Source organism: Macrobrachium rosenbergii, chromosome 18, assembly GCF_040412425.1.
Source record: "Macrobrachium rosenbergii isolate ZJJX-2024 chromosome 18, ASM4041242v1, whole genome shotgun sequence".
NCBI lineage: Eukaryota > Metazoa > Arthropoda > Malacostraca > Decapoda > Palaemonidae > Macrobrachium > Macrobrachium rosenbergii.
Window position 1 is genome coordinate 13,045,109 of NC_089758.1, and position 16,974 is coordinate 13,062,082.

Consider the following 16,974-nt stretch of genomic DNA (forward strand, 5'->3'; position numbering starts at 1 on the left):
TTCTAGCCAAGGGGGACTCGTCGGACATGTTTGGAACCGCCGGTTCATTTACAATGCTGTCTTGACAAGGCATCTGGCAAAGGGAAAATCTGTAGGCCTGTCATTAGACTATCTGCCATAGCCTTAGAGACTTTGCTCTGTATTCCCTACTCAAGTCCAAGAGGACAGCATCCATAGAAGCAACTGTTGGTCAGAAGTGCAAATCCAAACAAAGATGACATTTTGGGATTAAGGAAAGTGCTGAGGTTAGGGGCTTATGCAACAATAGAAGATTTCTGGTTTTCTTTCTATATGCATTATCTCACAAAACCCAGTTGAGGCCTCTAATAAAAGAATCATTGTCTTGAAGAGGAATCTTAGAATCACTATCACAAACAGAACATAAACCTCCTTGAGATCCTACTAACACAACACCTCTTATGAGCAATGTGCAATGCAGGAACAAGATTCCCCAATTGTGTAAAATTGCTTAGACTGCTAATAGATGTGGAATGCAGCCTTTTCTGAGTTGAATGAATGCTACTTGAAGGTGAATCCAAAAGAGGATATTCTATAACTAATTACTTGTGAGCTGCAGCAGTCTCAGTTAACAACCTTTCCAAACGGCTGGATAGTACTAGCAGCAGTAGAAATGACAGCAGAGAGCCTGCTACAAGTATCAGCACACAGCACTTAAGAAGTACTCTGTGCTTGCACTTTGCTGGGTGTTCCCAGGTCATAAGTTGCCGAACATTCTCTTGTTGAAGTGGAAGTAGTAATAGAATGATGGAAAAGGTAATATGCCCACTAGAGGGCAGCAAAGAGCACTCATAAAACATGCTGAAATCAATCTCACAGGTGTGATGAGAAGAGCTGCGGTACTGTACATGCTGTGACTACTAGCATGCCCAATTAGCGAGCGCTCACACTCAAAAGAATGCAACTCTTGGCTGACAGCCCTTGTTGATTAGTGGTAAGAAGCTGGGAGCAGTCAGAAGTAAGCTGCTAAAACTCACTGAACTCCTAGAAGTGTAGACATCATTAGCGGACTGTATGTGTCTGCCATAAGAGAGATCTTCAGACAACTTACAGAGAAAATCTTTTGATTCATGCTCCAAGACAAGAGAGCAATGAGAGGTAATTCTGGATGAACTAGCCTTGATGTATCCTGATGAGTAAGATGCAGTGAGGGATCTAGCAGAATGATAGCACTAATGAATGCACAAGAAGCTATTGTCCTTTTGACACTTCTTTACCAAATGAGAGTAATCAGAGAGTTAATATGCCCTATGTTTACTGCCTTAGGCAACTGCAGAGTAAGTAGCACTAAAACTTGATGAAAGAGCAGTAAGCATCCTTTCCAACAATGCATTTCCTGAAGAAAAAACAGGCACTCTACTTTGTACACTAAGGGCTGGTGTAAAGGAACCAATTTCCAAGACAGCACTCTCTTGTAAGGATATGATAGTTCCTGTAGAGGTGCTTACTTCTAAAGCCAAAGGATGAGCAGATGTGCACAGTTCAGAATGACAGGCTACCCAAAGGTGATCTACTATGAGCAGGGGTGAGAGAACAATTTTTTCTTGCTAACAAATAATTAGAACATTGATTTTTTCAGCTGCAAGGTGGCTTTGGAATTAAAAGCCTCTAAAAATCCTGACCTAAAACACAATGACTGTACATCAATTTCTCAAAAATAATAATAAAAGACTAAACTATCACCCGTAAAGAATTGGAGTATTGAGAGCATATTCTGTTTTGACACAATCTTAAATCGTGGTACCAAATTTTCTGAGTGAATCTTTATTTCTAAGTATGGATCCATCCTCTGAGTGAATCCTCAGTTCTTACTATGGATTCACCCTACTTATAGCTTAGGTTTAGAGTGTTGTCAAAGCTCTAAGATCACATCATAGCATATAATACAGCCTCTAAAATCATTAGAAAAACCTTCTCATATCATAAGCATCAATACTATAAAATCTTTGCCTTTACCAGGTCTAATTTTAATAAAATCCATAACTGTCAAAACGATGCAAGTTAAAAAGATACTATATCATGTTTTTCTCCCTAGTCTGTAAGATTCAAGAAAAAGTGTTTCTATATATATATATACATATCATACAATGATTTTTTACAGTGACTTATTAAAGGACAAAATCTGGATCAAAGTTGGCAACTACAGTAGGCTATATCTCTAGAGAAATTCCATCCATTACATTTCAGCAAGAACCAGGAAATGACTACATTTAATATAAATGCAGGTTTTAGCCCCACTTACCACGAATGATAAAATACTTCTACGATACTGTTTTACTTGAATGCTCAGTAAATTCATGGAAAAAAACACTAGGCTAAGCTCAACAAAACTGATCTTGCTATTCAAAGAATTTCTTTTCAATAATTTAGCAAAATGTCCTTCCTCTTTCTATGCCAAATAATTAGCTGTCAACACTGATGTCGCCTCTCCAAAGGCTGCTATATACAGTATTTACAATCACTGCAATTACTTTTCCTTTTATTTCCCATTACTCTCTTTGGAAGACATCATGGCTCCACGCTGAAGACTAAAATAAAATTCTTACTTCTATAGTCAGAAGCTATACGCATCTGAAATAAGTGGCTGCAGTATACAGCTCTAACCTAGAAATTTCTATTTCTGGTACCTACTGGAACACAGTGGATGGTTTTAAACATACAACCCTATATACAAATCTTTTCCCCCAAACAACTATAATGCTAATTAACCATAATACATTTATATGCCCTTTCAAGTGCCATGTTACTCTTTTCCATTAAATCATAATTCAGTTCTATATAATTCATCCTGTCTGACAGTTGTCAAAGTATAAAAGTGCAATTAAGAGTTAAAGCAAAGCAGCAAAGGACTCTGCTAATTATCCTGTTCTTTATAACTTAGATAATGTATGCTTTTCCTAAGCTTTACTGATTTCTTTCATTTAATTACAGTCTGTAATCTGGAAATTACATGATCCACTGCTTAGGTTATATATGTAAGTAATACAGTATCCTGTAACTCCAAATATCAATACACGCAGTCCCCGGTTATCAGCGGGGGTTCTGTTCCAACAGCATGACGATAAGCGAAAATCACCTTTCTTTTCTTTTCTTTTCTTTTCTTTTTCTTTTAACGTGCTTTTATTCCCATTTTTGTATGGGGTAAGCACGATGCCTTCTTTTGAAGGACTTTTTGATTTGGCTTTGGGGTAGACCTGTGGTCTATAACCGAAAATCACCATTTTTGGTGCTTATCGGTGCGGATAATCGGAGATTGGCACCTCTGTTAGGTATGTATCAGCACCAATACCCAATTATTGGTGCCGATAAGTGGAAATCGGCATTTTCGTGCTGAAAATTGCCAGTTTTCGTCACTACACAAGCCCCATAAAACCGGATCGCTGATAACCGAGCCCGCCGATAACCAGGGACTGCCTGTACAGTGTCTAATTACTGCATATAACTTTAATGACTGATAATTGTTAAAAGGGTCACTTAAAATCATTAATTTCTATGTCAAACAAATAACTACAGCTGAAAATGGTGAAAAGAATGAACAGGAAAAAAAAGCTTCCTTGCCTAAAAATAGGAAAGAGTTTACCCAACAAAATAATAGCTAATGTCTAAGTAAGTCCTGAGTTTAAACACTACAAAAAATATGTGAACTATCAATACATATCTGATCCCTGTAGTATATTTTGGTGCTGCACAGTACTTAACAAGACATTATTGTGTATACACAGTACACTGTATTCTACAGTACTATTCTCATACTATAGACTAGATATATAACAAACATTTATCATCATTCTCATGAAATGAAATGTTATGGCAAATCGAACCTCACAAGCACAGTATATACAAGTACAGTACTGCCAGGACCAGCGGAAAAAATGCAGCAAACTAATTCAAGCTGGTGATGGGGACCCTAGTGTTAGTAGGGCAGCTATCTGATGAATCTGCTCTCTTTTACTTCTTATGTAAATCATTGTCTCCCATAGAGCATTGACTAGAACTTCATCTTTGGTTTCGTCTAATTGTACATCTAAGGAGAGTTGTGGAGATAGCCTGAGATACGGAACGCCCCAAGAACAGCACCAAGCACGAGCTCGATCCACCGTGCGATTGTCTGCCATAGTTGCCTGAAGATGATAAAAACAGGCTCATAAGTTAACAGTGATAATGAGCCCAACTTCTCTCTTGAAGCAAGGGATTAAGTTGTAACAGTATTACAAATCTGTCTATCCAATGGTAGCTTTAATAGCAGTGGGATGATGATTCTTCTGCAATGCTCCTTATTTCCCAAGATGCTGATAATGTTGGACTTCAAATCTTTTCCATTTCTTTGCAGCAAGATCAAAAACACAAAACCCTATGATGGGATTGATGAATGTACAGTAATTAACTTGCAAGGCCATAGTAATTATTTGTAGCAAATCCCAAATCTTTCATGCTGTCAAATTAAATATATCAGCATCACATACAAGGCATCCTTGTTGTCTCCATAATAAATGTATGAGATGACATAAAGAAAGTTTCTAGGAAGGAATTAAAACACCTTGGTGTTCATGATTTTAAACATTACCATCAGACACCAGCTGTAACTGAAGATAAGAGCAAATATGTTAAAAAAAGAAAATGACCAGTAATATCTATCCCAGTCTATCAACAGTTACTAAAATTCAAATGGTAAATCAAAAATGGGTTCCAGACAATCAATCTTTTGATGCCATTCTTTGCTATCTATGTATACCCCCCGTCAAATGGCTACGCTTATTTGCACAAATTGCATAGTTGACATCTGACCACCATCATGTAAACATCCACATTTCCCACAATTGCACATCTTCATTTTCCACATCCACACACTATCCCATTTGCAATGCCTAAATCCTTCATTTCTCTAACCCACACCACCTCCCCCACTGTACTGCTCTCCACAAGCTAGGCCTACCATCCATAACAAACAATTTTCCACTATCTTCGAGGGTTATGTTTTCAGTTCATTTCATGTTTGTCTGTCTGCTAGCAGGGAAAAAATGATTAGATCTGAGTGTGAATCCAACTCTGGAACTAGCGGCCCAAATGAATGTTTTATAGGAAGATCATAAAATTTTTTGACAGATGACTGTAGACAAATAAGACTTCTGTTTCCTTGAGAAACTGGTCAACTGGTCACATCACTTGGCCTTGTTATTCTAAACAGTAAACTTATATTTTGTCATATAACGTACTTTGCTCTGTCGTCCATGCATGCACACACACACACACACACACACATACATACAAACACAAATTTCACCGTATGCCATTTCTCATCATTGAAATATGGGGACTTATGAGGCAAGTAATGCAATGATATATGACATTTATGTGAGGAATAATTTTACTTCAGAATTTTTACAAAAATACTGTGTACAAAGCCTTTGGTATGCACCTTAAATTAACAAATTTATAGCATCATGCAAAGAACTGCAAAAAAATTTTGACTGTCTAGAAATCCTCTAGGAAGATAAAATCATGCTATGATACATATAAAAGAAAAACATTTCTTGCGAAAGAACTACACAACTGTTTAACAATCACTAATTAACCAAACCATGCTTAAAAAACAAGTTTTGACATAGGAAAAACATATTTTTGGAAGTCACTGTTGAGTCCTCAAGGAGTTACCCTTCCGTGGTCTACCAGAGCTCCATTGGTGACAAAACTAATGTCAAATTCTCTTATAGCTGGTCTCACAATTGGGGTACTGTGTTGTAGTGATAAACACTGTAACACTTGATGGAGTATATAATGGACTCTAAGATAAGGGGGCACTTTCCCAAATCTTTACAGTGACACTGTATACCCAGGTTCTTCCATCATCAAGACCTGGTTAGAAGAGAAAGTGATTAATGCGCAAGCACAGTCTGCCATGTGTCAACAACAGACCCATCGCAGAAACCAAGAAGCATTTACTATCTGTTGGTCAAAGCAGGATGATACCTTGCCCAAATCCCATGCCTTTTTGTCAGGGAAGTGGGACGGTTTTGAGGACTGAACAGCGACTACCAAAAATAGGTTTTTCCTTCGTCAAAACCTGTTTTTTGATAGCTTGGTCGCTTTTTTCGTCCTCAAGGAGCTTTACAAAGAAACTGACAGGTGACTTTACAAAGAAACTGACAGGTGACAAAAAAGGCTTAAACTCTCGATTTTTAATCCTAACACCCCAAAGGAAAACATTTCTGGTCCGAGGTCAAGCCACAAATTTCAAGCCCCATTCTCTATTCCAAATACTCTTCAAGTTTTGGTACCAAAGAACAAGAAACTACAGTATACACGAACTTATGTTTTAGGATGTAGTTCTACAGTGGCTTACTTAAGCATGCTGGGTTTGGTTGCATTACAGTCGCCCTTCTCCCAGCGATAGTTAGCATACTCACTGTCAGTAAGAACTAAGACTAACCATGCCACCTACTGATACACAGTGTAGTCGAATTTGTTTGAGCTCATGGCAATAATTTTTTTTTTTAACACTGCCTCTGATGACCACCCTGTACATTCGGAGACTTCTTCGAAAGAGACATTTCTGAAGAAGGCCAATGACGTACTTACTTTCCTAATATCATGTGACCTAGGAAAGGAGTGTGGATTTGCTTTTTTAATGAGAGACACTACAAACATTCTCAGAACTTGTAGGGAGAGTGGTTAGTCTGTGCTAGGGTGTAGGAGAATCGGACCCCCTGGGATGTTTGCCGTGACTTCTAGGCAAACCTTAAGTGCCTGAACCAGGCATAATGTCTTATGTGCTAAATTGAGTTTTCTTATCAGAATAGGAGATTTCCTTCTTAAAGGATCCTCATTCTTGGCCAGCAATGATCGGCCAGGGGACAATAATAATTGATGGTCAGCTATTTGCATGATGCATCGTCCACGTCTAAGAGCCCAGTTCAGTACTATGAGCTCCTGATGCTAATGCAATCAAGAAGATCGCCTTTTGTAGTATGTGAGTTGTGGTTGTATTGGGTCTCCTAACTTAGGGGTTGATAAAAGTCTAAGCACTTTGTTCAGGGACCACATAATTGGAAGCCTTTCGGGGGTAGGTCTTTATTATAAAACAAAAGACCGCAGAAGGGCAGTGACAACTTCTATACTAGAGTCAATCCCGAATCCATAAAGCAAGGGTTCTGTTAATGCTGCCTTGTATACCATGGTTGTTGTAACAGCAAGGTGTTTGTCTTCAAAAAGTTATATAAGAAAATTTAAAAGTGTTTCCATAGAAATCTCACCTTGGCTCTCAGTATGGATATCATCTAACCACACCCTCCATATGGACTGGTATTGCCAGATAGATGATGTCAGTAATTTTTGCACTAGGTACTTAGCAATGTTGGATGAGTAATTTTCATGGTAGATATTTAAAAAATCCATATGTGAAGCTCTCGGCTCAGAAAGGAGGATGCGCAGACAGATGTGTAAACAACTTTCCCTCCTACAGTCTGGGATAGAACAGCAGCAGCAGCAGACGGCAGTGGAAATGATCTCTTCGCCTGTTGCTAAAGTAATAGGAACCAATGCCTGTTTGGCCACTTTGGGGCTATTAAGTAAACTGTTCCTTTCAAGGTTAAAAGTTTGCTCAAAACCTTCAAAATCTGGGACAATGGAGGAAAAAGATATATCGTCCTCCATTTGTTCCAGTCTTGTAGGAAGGCATCTCTTGCTGCCGCTTGACTATCCAAGTTCGGAGACACATATACTGGGAGTTTGTGATCCTCATATGAGGCGAACAGATCCACTTCCGGTTGTGGAAGCATGCTGGCTATTGTTTCAAAAGGGTGGTTGTCCAACATCCAGCATGCTGTTGGCCCAGCGTTCGACTCTCCGACCGGCTAATGAAGAATTAGAGGAATTTATTTCTGGTGATAGAAATTCATTTCTCGTCATAATGTGGCTCGGATTCCACAATAAGCTGTAGGTCCCGTTGCTAGGTAACCAGTTGGTTCTTAGCCACGTAAAATAAATCTAATCCTTCGGGCCAGCCCTAGGAGAGCTGTTAATCAGCTCAGTTGTCTGGTTAAACTAAGATATACTTAACTTTGTCCAACATCCATTCTGCTGAGGCTGCCGTTTTCCTTGGTAGAGAGTCTGCTATTACGCTGAGAGACCCTGTGAGGTGAATTGCAGACAGGTGCCACTTGTTTGCCTGCGCCATCCAAACAATGGCTAGCATTATCATATTGAGAGGAGGTGAACATGTCCCGACTTCTCGATGCAGGACATTGCAATCATGTTGTCTACACCCAACAAAATTGTGTCTCTTCTGGAGGTTTGAGTTTTTTGAGACACAAAAAGACAGCCATCAGCTCCAGGAAATTGATATGACAATTCCTCAGAGTAGCTGACCACCTCCCTACCACCTGACAATCCTCCCAATGTCCTCCTAACCTATCACATACAGACGGAGGATTAGGGGTGACCTGTTTTGCTAGAGATTCCTCCTGGGTCCAAGGCCGAAGTATCTCCCCAACTTTTTAATCTTTTGATGATGTCGGTCTTGTATCTTTTTTCTTGCATGCGATAGACAGAATTTGTTCACATTTTCAGTTGCAATCTAACGTATTGGATCTATCAATGAACTGCAGCAGGCCCATCATATGTACTAATTGCCATCTGGAAACTTGGGGCTGTGCAAAGAACCTTTTGAGGACTTGCCTTATTCTGTTTTGAGTATGATGGGGAGAGACAACAGGCCATGAAGTATCCTAACACAATTCCAGCCACTGAAAGAGTCTGCTGGCATGAGGTGGGATTTTTTCCAATTTATTATAAAACCTTTTGACTGTAGTCTGTTGACCACTGCTCTTAGGTTTTCTCAAGCACTCTTTTTTGTGGGCACCCAGATCAACCAGTCGTCTAGGTAAGCTATTAGTTATATTCCCTCTTGTTCGAGTTCTCGAACAACTGCCATTGCTAATTTTGTAAAAAAATTCTTGGGGCAATGTTTAGCTCAAAGGACATACCTTTGAACCTGTATGTATCTTTCCCTATTCGGAACCTTAGGAAGGGGCAGAAGGGAACGGCGATAGGGACGTGTCAGTATGCATCTTTCAGATCTATAGAAAATGTCAAAGTCCCTTAAGGAATCATTGGACGTACTTGGGCAACAGTAGTTATCCAAAACATTTGGCAAACAATGTGCTTGTTTAATGTTGATTGGTCGAGGATCACTCTTTGTTCGGAGGAATCCTTTTTTGGGGACAGTGAAGAGACGTGCTTGGTGGAGAATATACGCACATTTCTTGATGGCTCCCATTAACGGGGCCTTTCTGTGCGTAATCTTCCACAGAGGGGTCTGGTTTTGGAAGAACCCCCGACCATACAACTCCTATTGGTATCCACCTCTTACTCTGCCTCTGCCCTTGATCGGCATTCCAGGTGTTGCTTTTCTTTTTCCCCTATAAGAGGATCTTCGGACCTTGTGAAAAGGATTTCCTTGCTGCTGTTGTTGTTGTTGTCCCTGTGTAGGGGGCTGTCCCTTCTGACCACCTACCTGTCTTTGAGGAAAAATTTTTTGGGGTGACCAAAGGCTTATAGGGTTTTTGATCACAGCGAGCCTTTTTGGGTTGGGTAAGGGGAAGTTTCGGGTTTTTTGTTTCCTGAATTCCCCTTTCCCAAGGAGAGCGTACTCTCTACAATTCTGTTGGCGGGTTTGCTCCTTAAGTTTATCCACAGCATACTCCTCAAACAGGTCCTTACAGAAGGGGTTAGAATGTAATAATGAAATTACATTGGGAAGTGACTTGTTGGAGCCCTTCAACGTTTCCATTCTAGCTCTTAAGTGCCACTCTAGAGAGTCATAGAGCACTTCCAGTTGGGTTCTCATAAAACTTTTGGCCACAACACCAAAACTGTTCTGGAATCTTCTGGAAGCCTTTTGGTGGCAACTTCCAGTAAGGTGGTAGAGGTTATGATACTAAGGAGATGGATCCTAGCATGAAATTCTGCCGAGGCTGTCCCCTCTGAGATTCTTCTCATAAAGGTCCCAAACTGCTGCGTAGCTATACAGTATCTAAAGGGGGCTTTTTCCTTTTCAAAAGGTAGTTGTAGCATTGCCCATTCCTTGGTGGAATTTCCCAAAACTGGGATGACTGTGACAAATGGTTTTAATTCTGCATGTCTCTCATTTTTTGGTCACTACAAAATTCTAAAAATCTGCCTTAACATGATTAATAATTTTGAAACTGAAGGAACAGAAGGCTGGGGCTACTTGGTGAGCAACTTGGGTCTTATTCAAAATGGAAGTAGAGATCCATTTTTCACTGACCAGGTAAAGGGTGTCTTCTATAGCTTTTAATGTTAAGGCACACAGGTAAGAGAACCATTTCTGTTAAGTGGTTTCTCCATGTCTGGTGAAGGTGGTACCAGGCACCATTCTGGATTAGGGAATGCTGCCCTGTCTCCCTAAACTCTACATGTACAACTTCGACCATGGTTTTTCTCTCATTAATTAGATACTTGCCATCGGGAGAGAAAATGCACATTGAGGCGTCTAGCCAAGGATTATCAGTATTATCAGGGGTGAGTATTGGAGTCTCTATTATGTTTTGATCTGAAGTTTTGTAATCTGAACTGACCATTTTGTTGTTTCCAGTTGGAATTCTTACATTAGACCTTGTTTGGCAGCATTTGTATCTACACTCACTTTTCAATTATAGGATGCAGTACTTTTACACTTTGGGAGGCACAAGACTGACTTAATTTCCTTTTCAGAATCATGCATCATGTCCCTTATATATTGCCGTTATGTGGCAAGGAAATCTTTGATGTTACTCATAACTTCCATGTGGAATTGATAAAATGCCACAAACTATGTACAGGCAGTCCCAGGTTATCGGTGGGCTCAGTTATCAGCGATCCGATTTTACGGCGCTTGTCTAGCAACAAAAATGAGCAATTTTTGGCGCCAACATGCGCCGACTTTCACTTATTGGAGCCAATAATAGGTTATAGGCACCAATACATACCTAACAGAGGTGGCAATCTCTGGTTATCAGCGCCGAAAATCACTTATTTTCTCTTATCAGCAATTTTTGCTTATCATCACGCTGTCAGAACGGATTCTAAGCCAAAAACCGGGGACTGCCTGTATCCCTTTTGGAGGAGCTTACACATTCTGACTGAGCTTCAACAACTGAACTATAACTGCCTGTTAACCAAGGGGCAGAAGTCCTGGATAAGTTACTATACCCCTCCAAAAATGTAGTCATTTCAGTCAGAGTTAGGTGGGTCTTAGTATCCCTTTTGGGGGAAGGGACTGCATAATGGCAGCCCTGTAGTGATACAAAAGAAGTTATTAGAAGCTAGATAGTATGTTTTTAATGAGGGACACTTCTGTAGTTCCTCATATAGTTTCCATATTACAGGATAACTTGATTACAAGTGTGTAGTTCCAATACATTTAATTAAATATGTCTGTTAACTTAAACCTTCTAAGGTTCAGGTTAGCTTTCATACCTGTATATGGCAGTATCACTTAAACACTGTTACCCCCTTTGCAATGGCTATGTGAAATTTTAAAATTCTAATTGCCATGCCATTCAGACTAACTGCTATGAACTAATTTGTTTAACTAACCCAAGCTACTGTTTTATATGGCTTAGGTTAATACTTCTAGTATAATCTACGTTAAGCTAGGAATATAGGATTTCTTAGAGGATTCCTGCTTAACCTATTTTAAGCCACTGCCTATTCTAGGCTTATTTAAGACTTAAGGATATAAACTATAGAGAAAATAATCCTCTTATAATTCAGTTTTCTGTTTTATGTGGCCAAGACCACCCTCTTATCTGATATTTGGCCCGTGCTGTTTTAGGCTAATAGTAGGATATTCCACTAAAAAGGGGTTCCTACTTAAATTTGGTTAGGCTACTGCCTGTTCTAGGTTTACATCACCTTTAAGGACATAGGCTACATAAGACGCTACTTGTATGTAGCCTTACAGATAGGCTACTGAGCCATGAAAACTAGCTTATTTTATTGAGCCCAGAATACTGTTCACATATAATCCCAGGCTTATTTTTTCTTTCTTAGCCTAGTATAGGGTATTGCCTAATCCAGATAATTATAGATCACTCTTAATTGCATAGGCTATATAAAAACAAAAACTTACTATATGTAACCTTATAGTTAAGCTACTATTTTTGTATACAGTAATCCAGGTTGTTGTTTATATCCAATCCTAGGCTATTTGGCCTACTGTATAAAACAGTAACTCACTAATATGTAACCTTATAGCTAGGCTATCACTTACTCCAATCTAGGCTACTGCCTAATCCCTATTATTTAATTCACACTTAAGGATATGGGTTACATAACACACAATTGCCTCAGTATGTAGCCTTAAAGCTAGGTTAACATCTTATCCAGCACAGATTACTATTTCATCTGGTCCTAGGTTACATGGTCTAACCTAACAATTTAGTCCAATAATGGGATGTTTCACAAAAAGTTATCACTTAATATAAGGTACTGCCTAGTCCTGGATTATATAGATCATGCTTAAGTGTACAGGCTTATATAAAAGGAAAAAATTTTACTATGTAGCCTTATAGCTAAGCTACAGATTTATTTTGCCCAGATATTGTTATTATCTGATCCTAGGGTCCTTGGTCTAAGCTAGGTCACTTAAGGATACATAATCCTAGGTTATAAGCTAGGCCACTCAAGGATACATAATCCTAGGTTATAGGCTACAGATGACATCCACTATTAATCTAGTCTAAATTATTCTCACTTACTGTCTAGATTATTGTAGACATAGTATAATCTGAAAGGATTTTCTATATTAATGGTAAGTTTTGGAACATTTTTTCCAGTTAAAACATTTAGTTAGAATGACAAATTCTTTAAAACAATTTGTGCTTTACGAAACAATGAGTAAGAGCCAACAATATGATGGCAAGAAATGCCGTGTTCAAGTTTTCATAAACAAATTAATTATCAATTCCAAAACTTTAAAATCAAAACTTTAACTGGAACTTAATATTATGAACTTATCTTGCTATTTTTGATGTTTCCTTGATCCTCACTAATGAAATTGGAGAAAAATTTCGAATTTTTTCGGAGAGCAGATAATAAACTTCACTGAGTTGACCAAGAAGAGTAATGGTTCTTGGTCTCTGCGATGGGTCTGTTGTTGACACAACGGCAGACTGAGAATGCACATTAACCACTTCCTCGTCTAAGCAGGTTCTGACTATGGAAGAACCTGGGTATACAGCCCCGTTGTAAAGATTTGGGAAAGTGCCCCCTTATCTTTGAGTCCACAGTATACTCCATCAAGTGTTACAGTGTTTATCACTATGGCACAATCCCAGCTGCAAGACCAGCTATAAGAGAATTCTTTGACATTAGTTTGGTCAACCATGGAGCCCTGGTAGACCATGGAAGGGTAACTCCTTGACAACGAAACAAGCAACTATGCTTTAAAAAAAACCCTGTTTAAGCTACACTAAAATATCTGCTATGCTAATTTCTTAAGTGCTATGGTGCATATTCATGACCATAATACATACTAACAAGGTTTATTATTCAATGTTAATAGTTAGTGATGAGTCTTGCTACAACAGTGTTCAAATATCTAAAAATATGTCATGCTAGAGCATAAATTAAAGAAAATAATACTTGTTGGTTAATTCTGTTTCTCAGTACTAACACAACATATACAAAAAGTACCTTACCTGGTCAATGAGAAGTTTAGCCATATTAGATAATCCAAATGCCATTTGGACAGTGCCCCACAAACTTTCTGGCTTGAAGCAATCTATTGCTTCCACCTGAAAATAAAAGCAGTTGAGAAACATTACTATCAGATGAGAAAACAGTACATATCAAAAATAATTAGTTTATTAGGATACTAAGATTTTAAGTCTACATTAAAATACAAGGCACTCTTATGGACACTACACTTCATGATGACATGCCCCTCCCATAGGACTGACTAATAACCTTGGTGAATGGCTTCAAATTCATCTTTAGTCAAAGTTTTGAAAACATTAACAAACATATACTCCCTTAAGTATTCTCCAAAGTAAAATACTGTATGCAATAGTGTTCAAAAACACCAGAGGCTTAAAGACACAACTAATATGAAAATACTGATAGGTACTTGTAGACCTAAATAAACTTATCTTATTTAGAACCATAAATACATGATATGAAGTAAATCAAAACTGAAGGAGAAGTAACACAGAAATATCGAGATAGAGGAATCTCAGGAAAACTCAGTAATTACTTAAGTCACTGAGACAATTGCAGTGTACAGTTATGTACAATGAAATTTTTCTAACTTACACCATGCACCCAGGTATCAACATTATCTTGAGATAATTAAAAATATCACTAAGCAATTTCATTTCTTCATAAGCATAAACTATTCTTCAAGTGGATATGTCTACTGTTCCGAATTAAATACATTCAGCACTCACAAACATACATAAAAAACTACCTTATGCCAGCATCCATAATAGGGTAATGTCACTCACCTTTGAAACTGGAGGTTTACCAGTTCCTAAGGACAGTACTACAGATGGCTTTACAACCTCAGAACCTCTTCCTAGAGCATTTAGTGTTGTATTGTACTCAACAATCTCTGTCAACACGTCCAATGTTGGATTATTAGAAATCAAGCCACCATCGATAAACCTTCCATAAGCTCTGTGTCAAAAGATATTAGTTTTTCATTATGACTTCCATTGTCTTTTTTGAAAGGTAACAGTTTTCTATCATGTCTTCACATGTACTGTACTGTATTGTACTGTCTCCAAACAAAATGAAGACTGCTTTAGAGAAAAAGACTGAAAATATGCTTTGCAAAATAAATTTTATTTGGAAAGTAATTGTCAACCAATCATAAATACTGCACCTAAAGTACGAAGGAGCTGCTCCTGATGCTCGAGCTGCATGCCATACAAGTTGCTGGTCAGGTGTTTTGGTAGGTGTGAAGGCACTTGCACCCTCAGCACGCAAGAGTTGTTCTCCACTTATATAATTTCGGAAAAGGTGGAGGTCAGCTGGGAAGCGGTCAGCTAACACTCCAGTTACTATTACACTGTTTCAATAAAAAAAAATTACTGATGCATATTGTTTTCTGGGATAATTTAGATTTACTTTTCATTATTATTACACTATTGAAATATAAAATGTAATTGTTGAATAATGTTTAGGACTAATTCAGATTCATTCATCCTTTCCTGGCTGTGAGATGTCATATTTAAATGTGCTACTAAATCTCTCTCACATGAGAAATGTTCTACCTTACTGACAGTATTGAAACGTGAAGGTGAAAACAAGCACAAATAGGTACACTACTGAAACAATCATCTAATAATAAGAGATATGAAAAATTTCAGAAGCTACTCTTTAGACATGATTCCTATGAATAAAAACTCTCAAATTCAAATGTTTTTGGTGAAGCACTTTCCTTTCTATTTCTTTAACACTTACAGTCAGGGGTAAATATACATTAACAATACCCTGAGACTAGACAAACTAAGGCCAGCCAATTCAAATAAAAAAAAGCATCAAGGGACAGTGGATATGGAAATGCACAGGGTATAAGAAAAATTGTTTCAAATTTTCTCTACTTTTCACAAAAAATTGAAAGTGAACATTTCCAAGACACTCATAAAAATGTGTTAATTTTAGCAAGTTATACATGTTCTTTCTCACATTTTTTTATACTTTACTTTGCAATATTACAATTACAGCTCACATAATACCGTAAAAGAAAAGAAAAAATCAGCAACAATCCTGGAGTATATTTATAAACAAATATTTAGATGTACTAGGATGGGGAGACACAGTATCTTTAAGCGAGTTAAACTATTGTAAAAGATAAGAACTAAAACCAACAACAATCCCAGAGTACATTTATGAGCAAATTTATACAAGACGTACTGGGATGGGTAGATGTAGTACATTCCCCCTTCACAATCTCAAGTCACACTAATGTCCCTGTATCCTGAGTTGAGGTATTGCCATATAGTCATATATGTCCCATTCAAGTGATGTAAACGTTTTCCTGAAGATTCATTTAAATATCATGGAGAAAAATAATAATCGTATGATCTGCACCAGAGATTTTCATATACAATTATTGGGTATCAAATGATCCCTCCCATCCCTAGGAGGTTAAGTTTTTTACTGTCCATTTCAGTTTTATTAACAGCAAAATCTTCAGGATTCTTCATATTTCAAAAGTTCTACTATTTTGGCATATCATTTAGTTAACAAGTCACTCTTCCTCACAGAAGTTTAAAGATATTTTTTGCAAGCATATGCAAGGAGGATACTTTGTGCAAGCATATGCAAGGAGTCACATTATAATAACAGTATAAAAATATTTTTAAAAACAAATTAATTTTTCATACAAACCCAATATTTTAGCATTAGCTTCTTAGTAAAATGTGCAAAAATCTAAATATAAAAGTAGGAGGAAAGGCCACTTTCAGTAGCTGAGTGCTTGCATGTATGATTTTCCCATGTCCCCTGTGGCTTGCTGCCTCACTTCATGTGTCTGAAACACTTACAAAAGAGCAGCAGGGTTTGGAAGTAAGCCTTATAGGTTAAGTGTTCGATTTTATGAAAAATTTACATTTTATGTGTTGATCATAAATCTATTAAGGTACTTATTTTTACGTTAGCCAGAATAGCAATTTGGAAAGGAGCTGAGCAGCTGATACCCACTTTCTGTATGTTAGAGAGACCTGAAGGAGCCAGATGAAGTTTCTGGGAAGAAGAAACATGAAGAGCCTAAAGATCTGAGCTTTACAGGGGACCATTAATTAGAATGAGCCTAGTGACTTCAAAAGTATTATGCCTAGTAGAATGCCAAAAGAAACGTTTTACAATGTGATGAAGACGATCCTCATGACGCTTCACCACCACTAGAGCTAAGGAGTGAGTAAAAATTCATGAGAAATATCTTTTAAACAA

The 16,974-nt window shown here is 37.9% G+C and overlaps 1 protein-coding gene across 1 annotated transcript in view; it reads right to left on the minus strand.

Annotated features, from left to right (window-relative positions):
- Window positions 1–3,160: 3,160 nt before the first annotated feature.
- Window positions 3,161–16,974, minus strand: part of LOC136848126 (85/88 kDa calcium-independent phospholipase A2-like) — a 41,282-nt gene continuing 27,468 nt past the window's right edge. Inside the window, 4 exon segments of the mRNA XM_067120393.1 lie at window positions 3,161–4,139; window positions 13,719–13,814; window positions 14,523–14,694; window positions 14,903–15,088. Coding sequence (XP_066976494.1) covers window positions 3,906–4,139; window positions 13,719–13,814; window positions 14,523–14,694; window positions 14,903–15,088 — 688 coding nt within the window. The 3' untranslated portion in view covers window positions 3,161–3,905.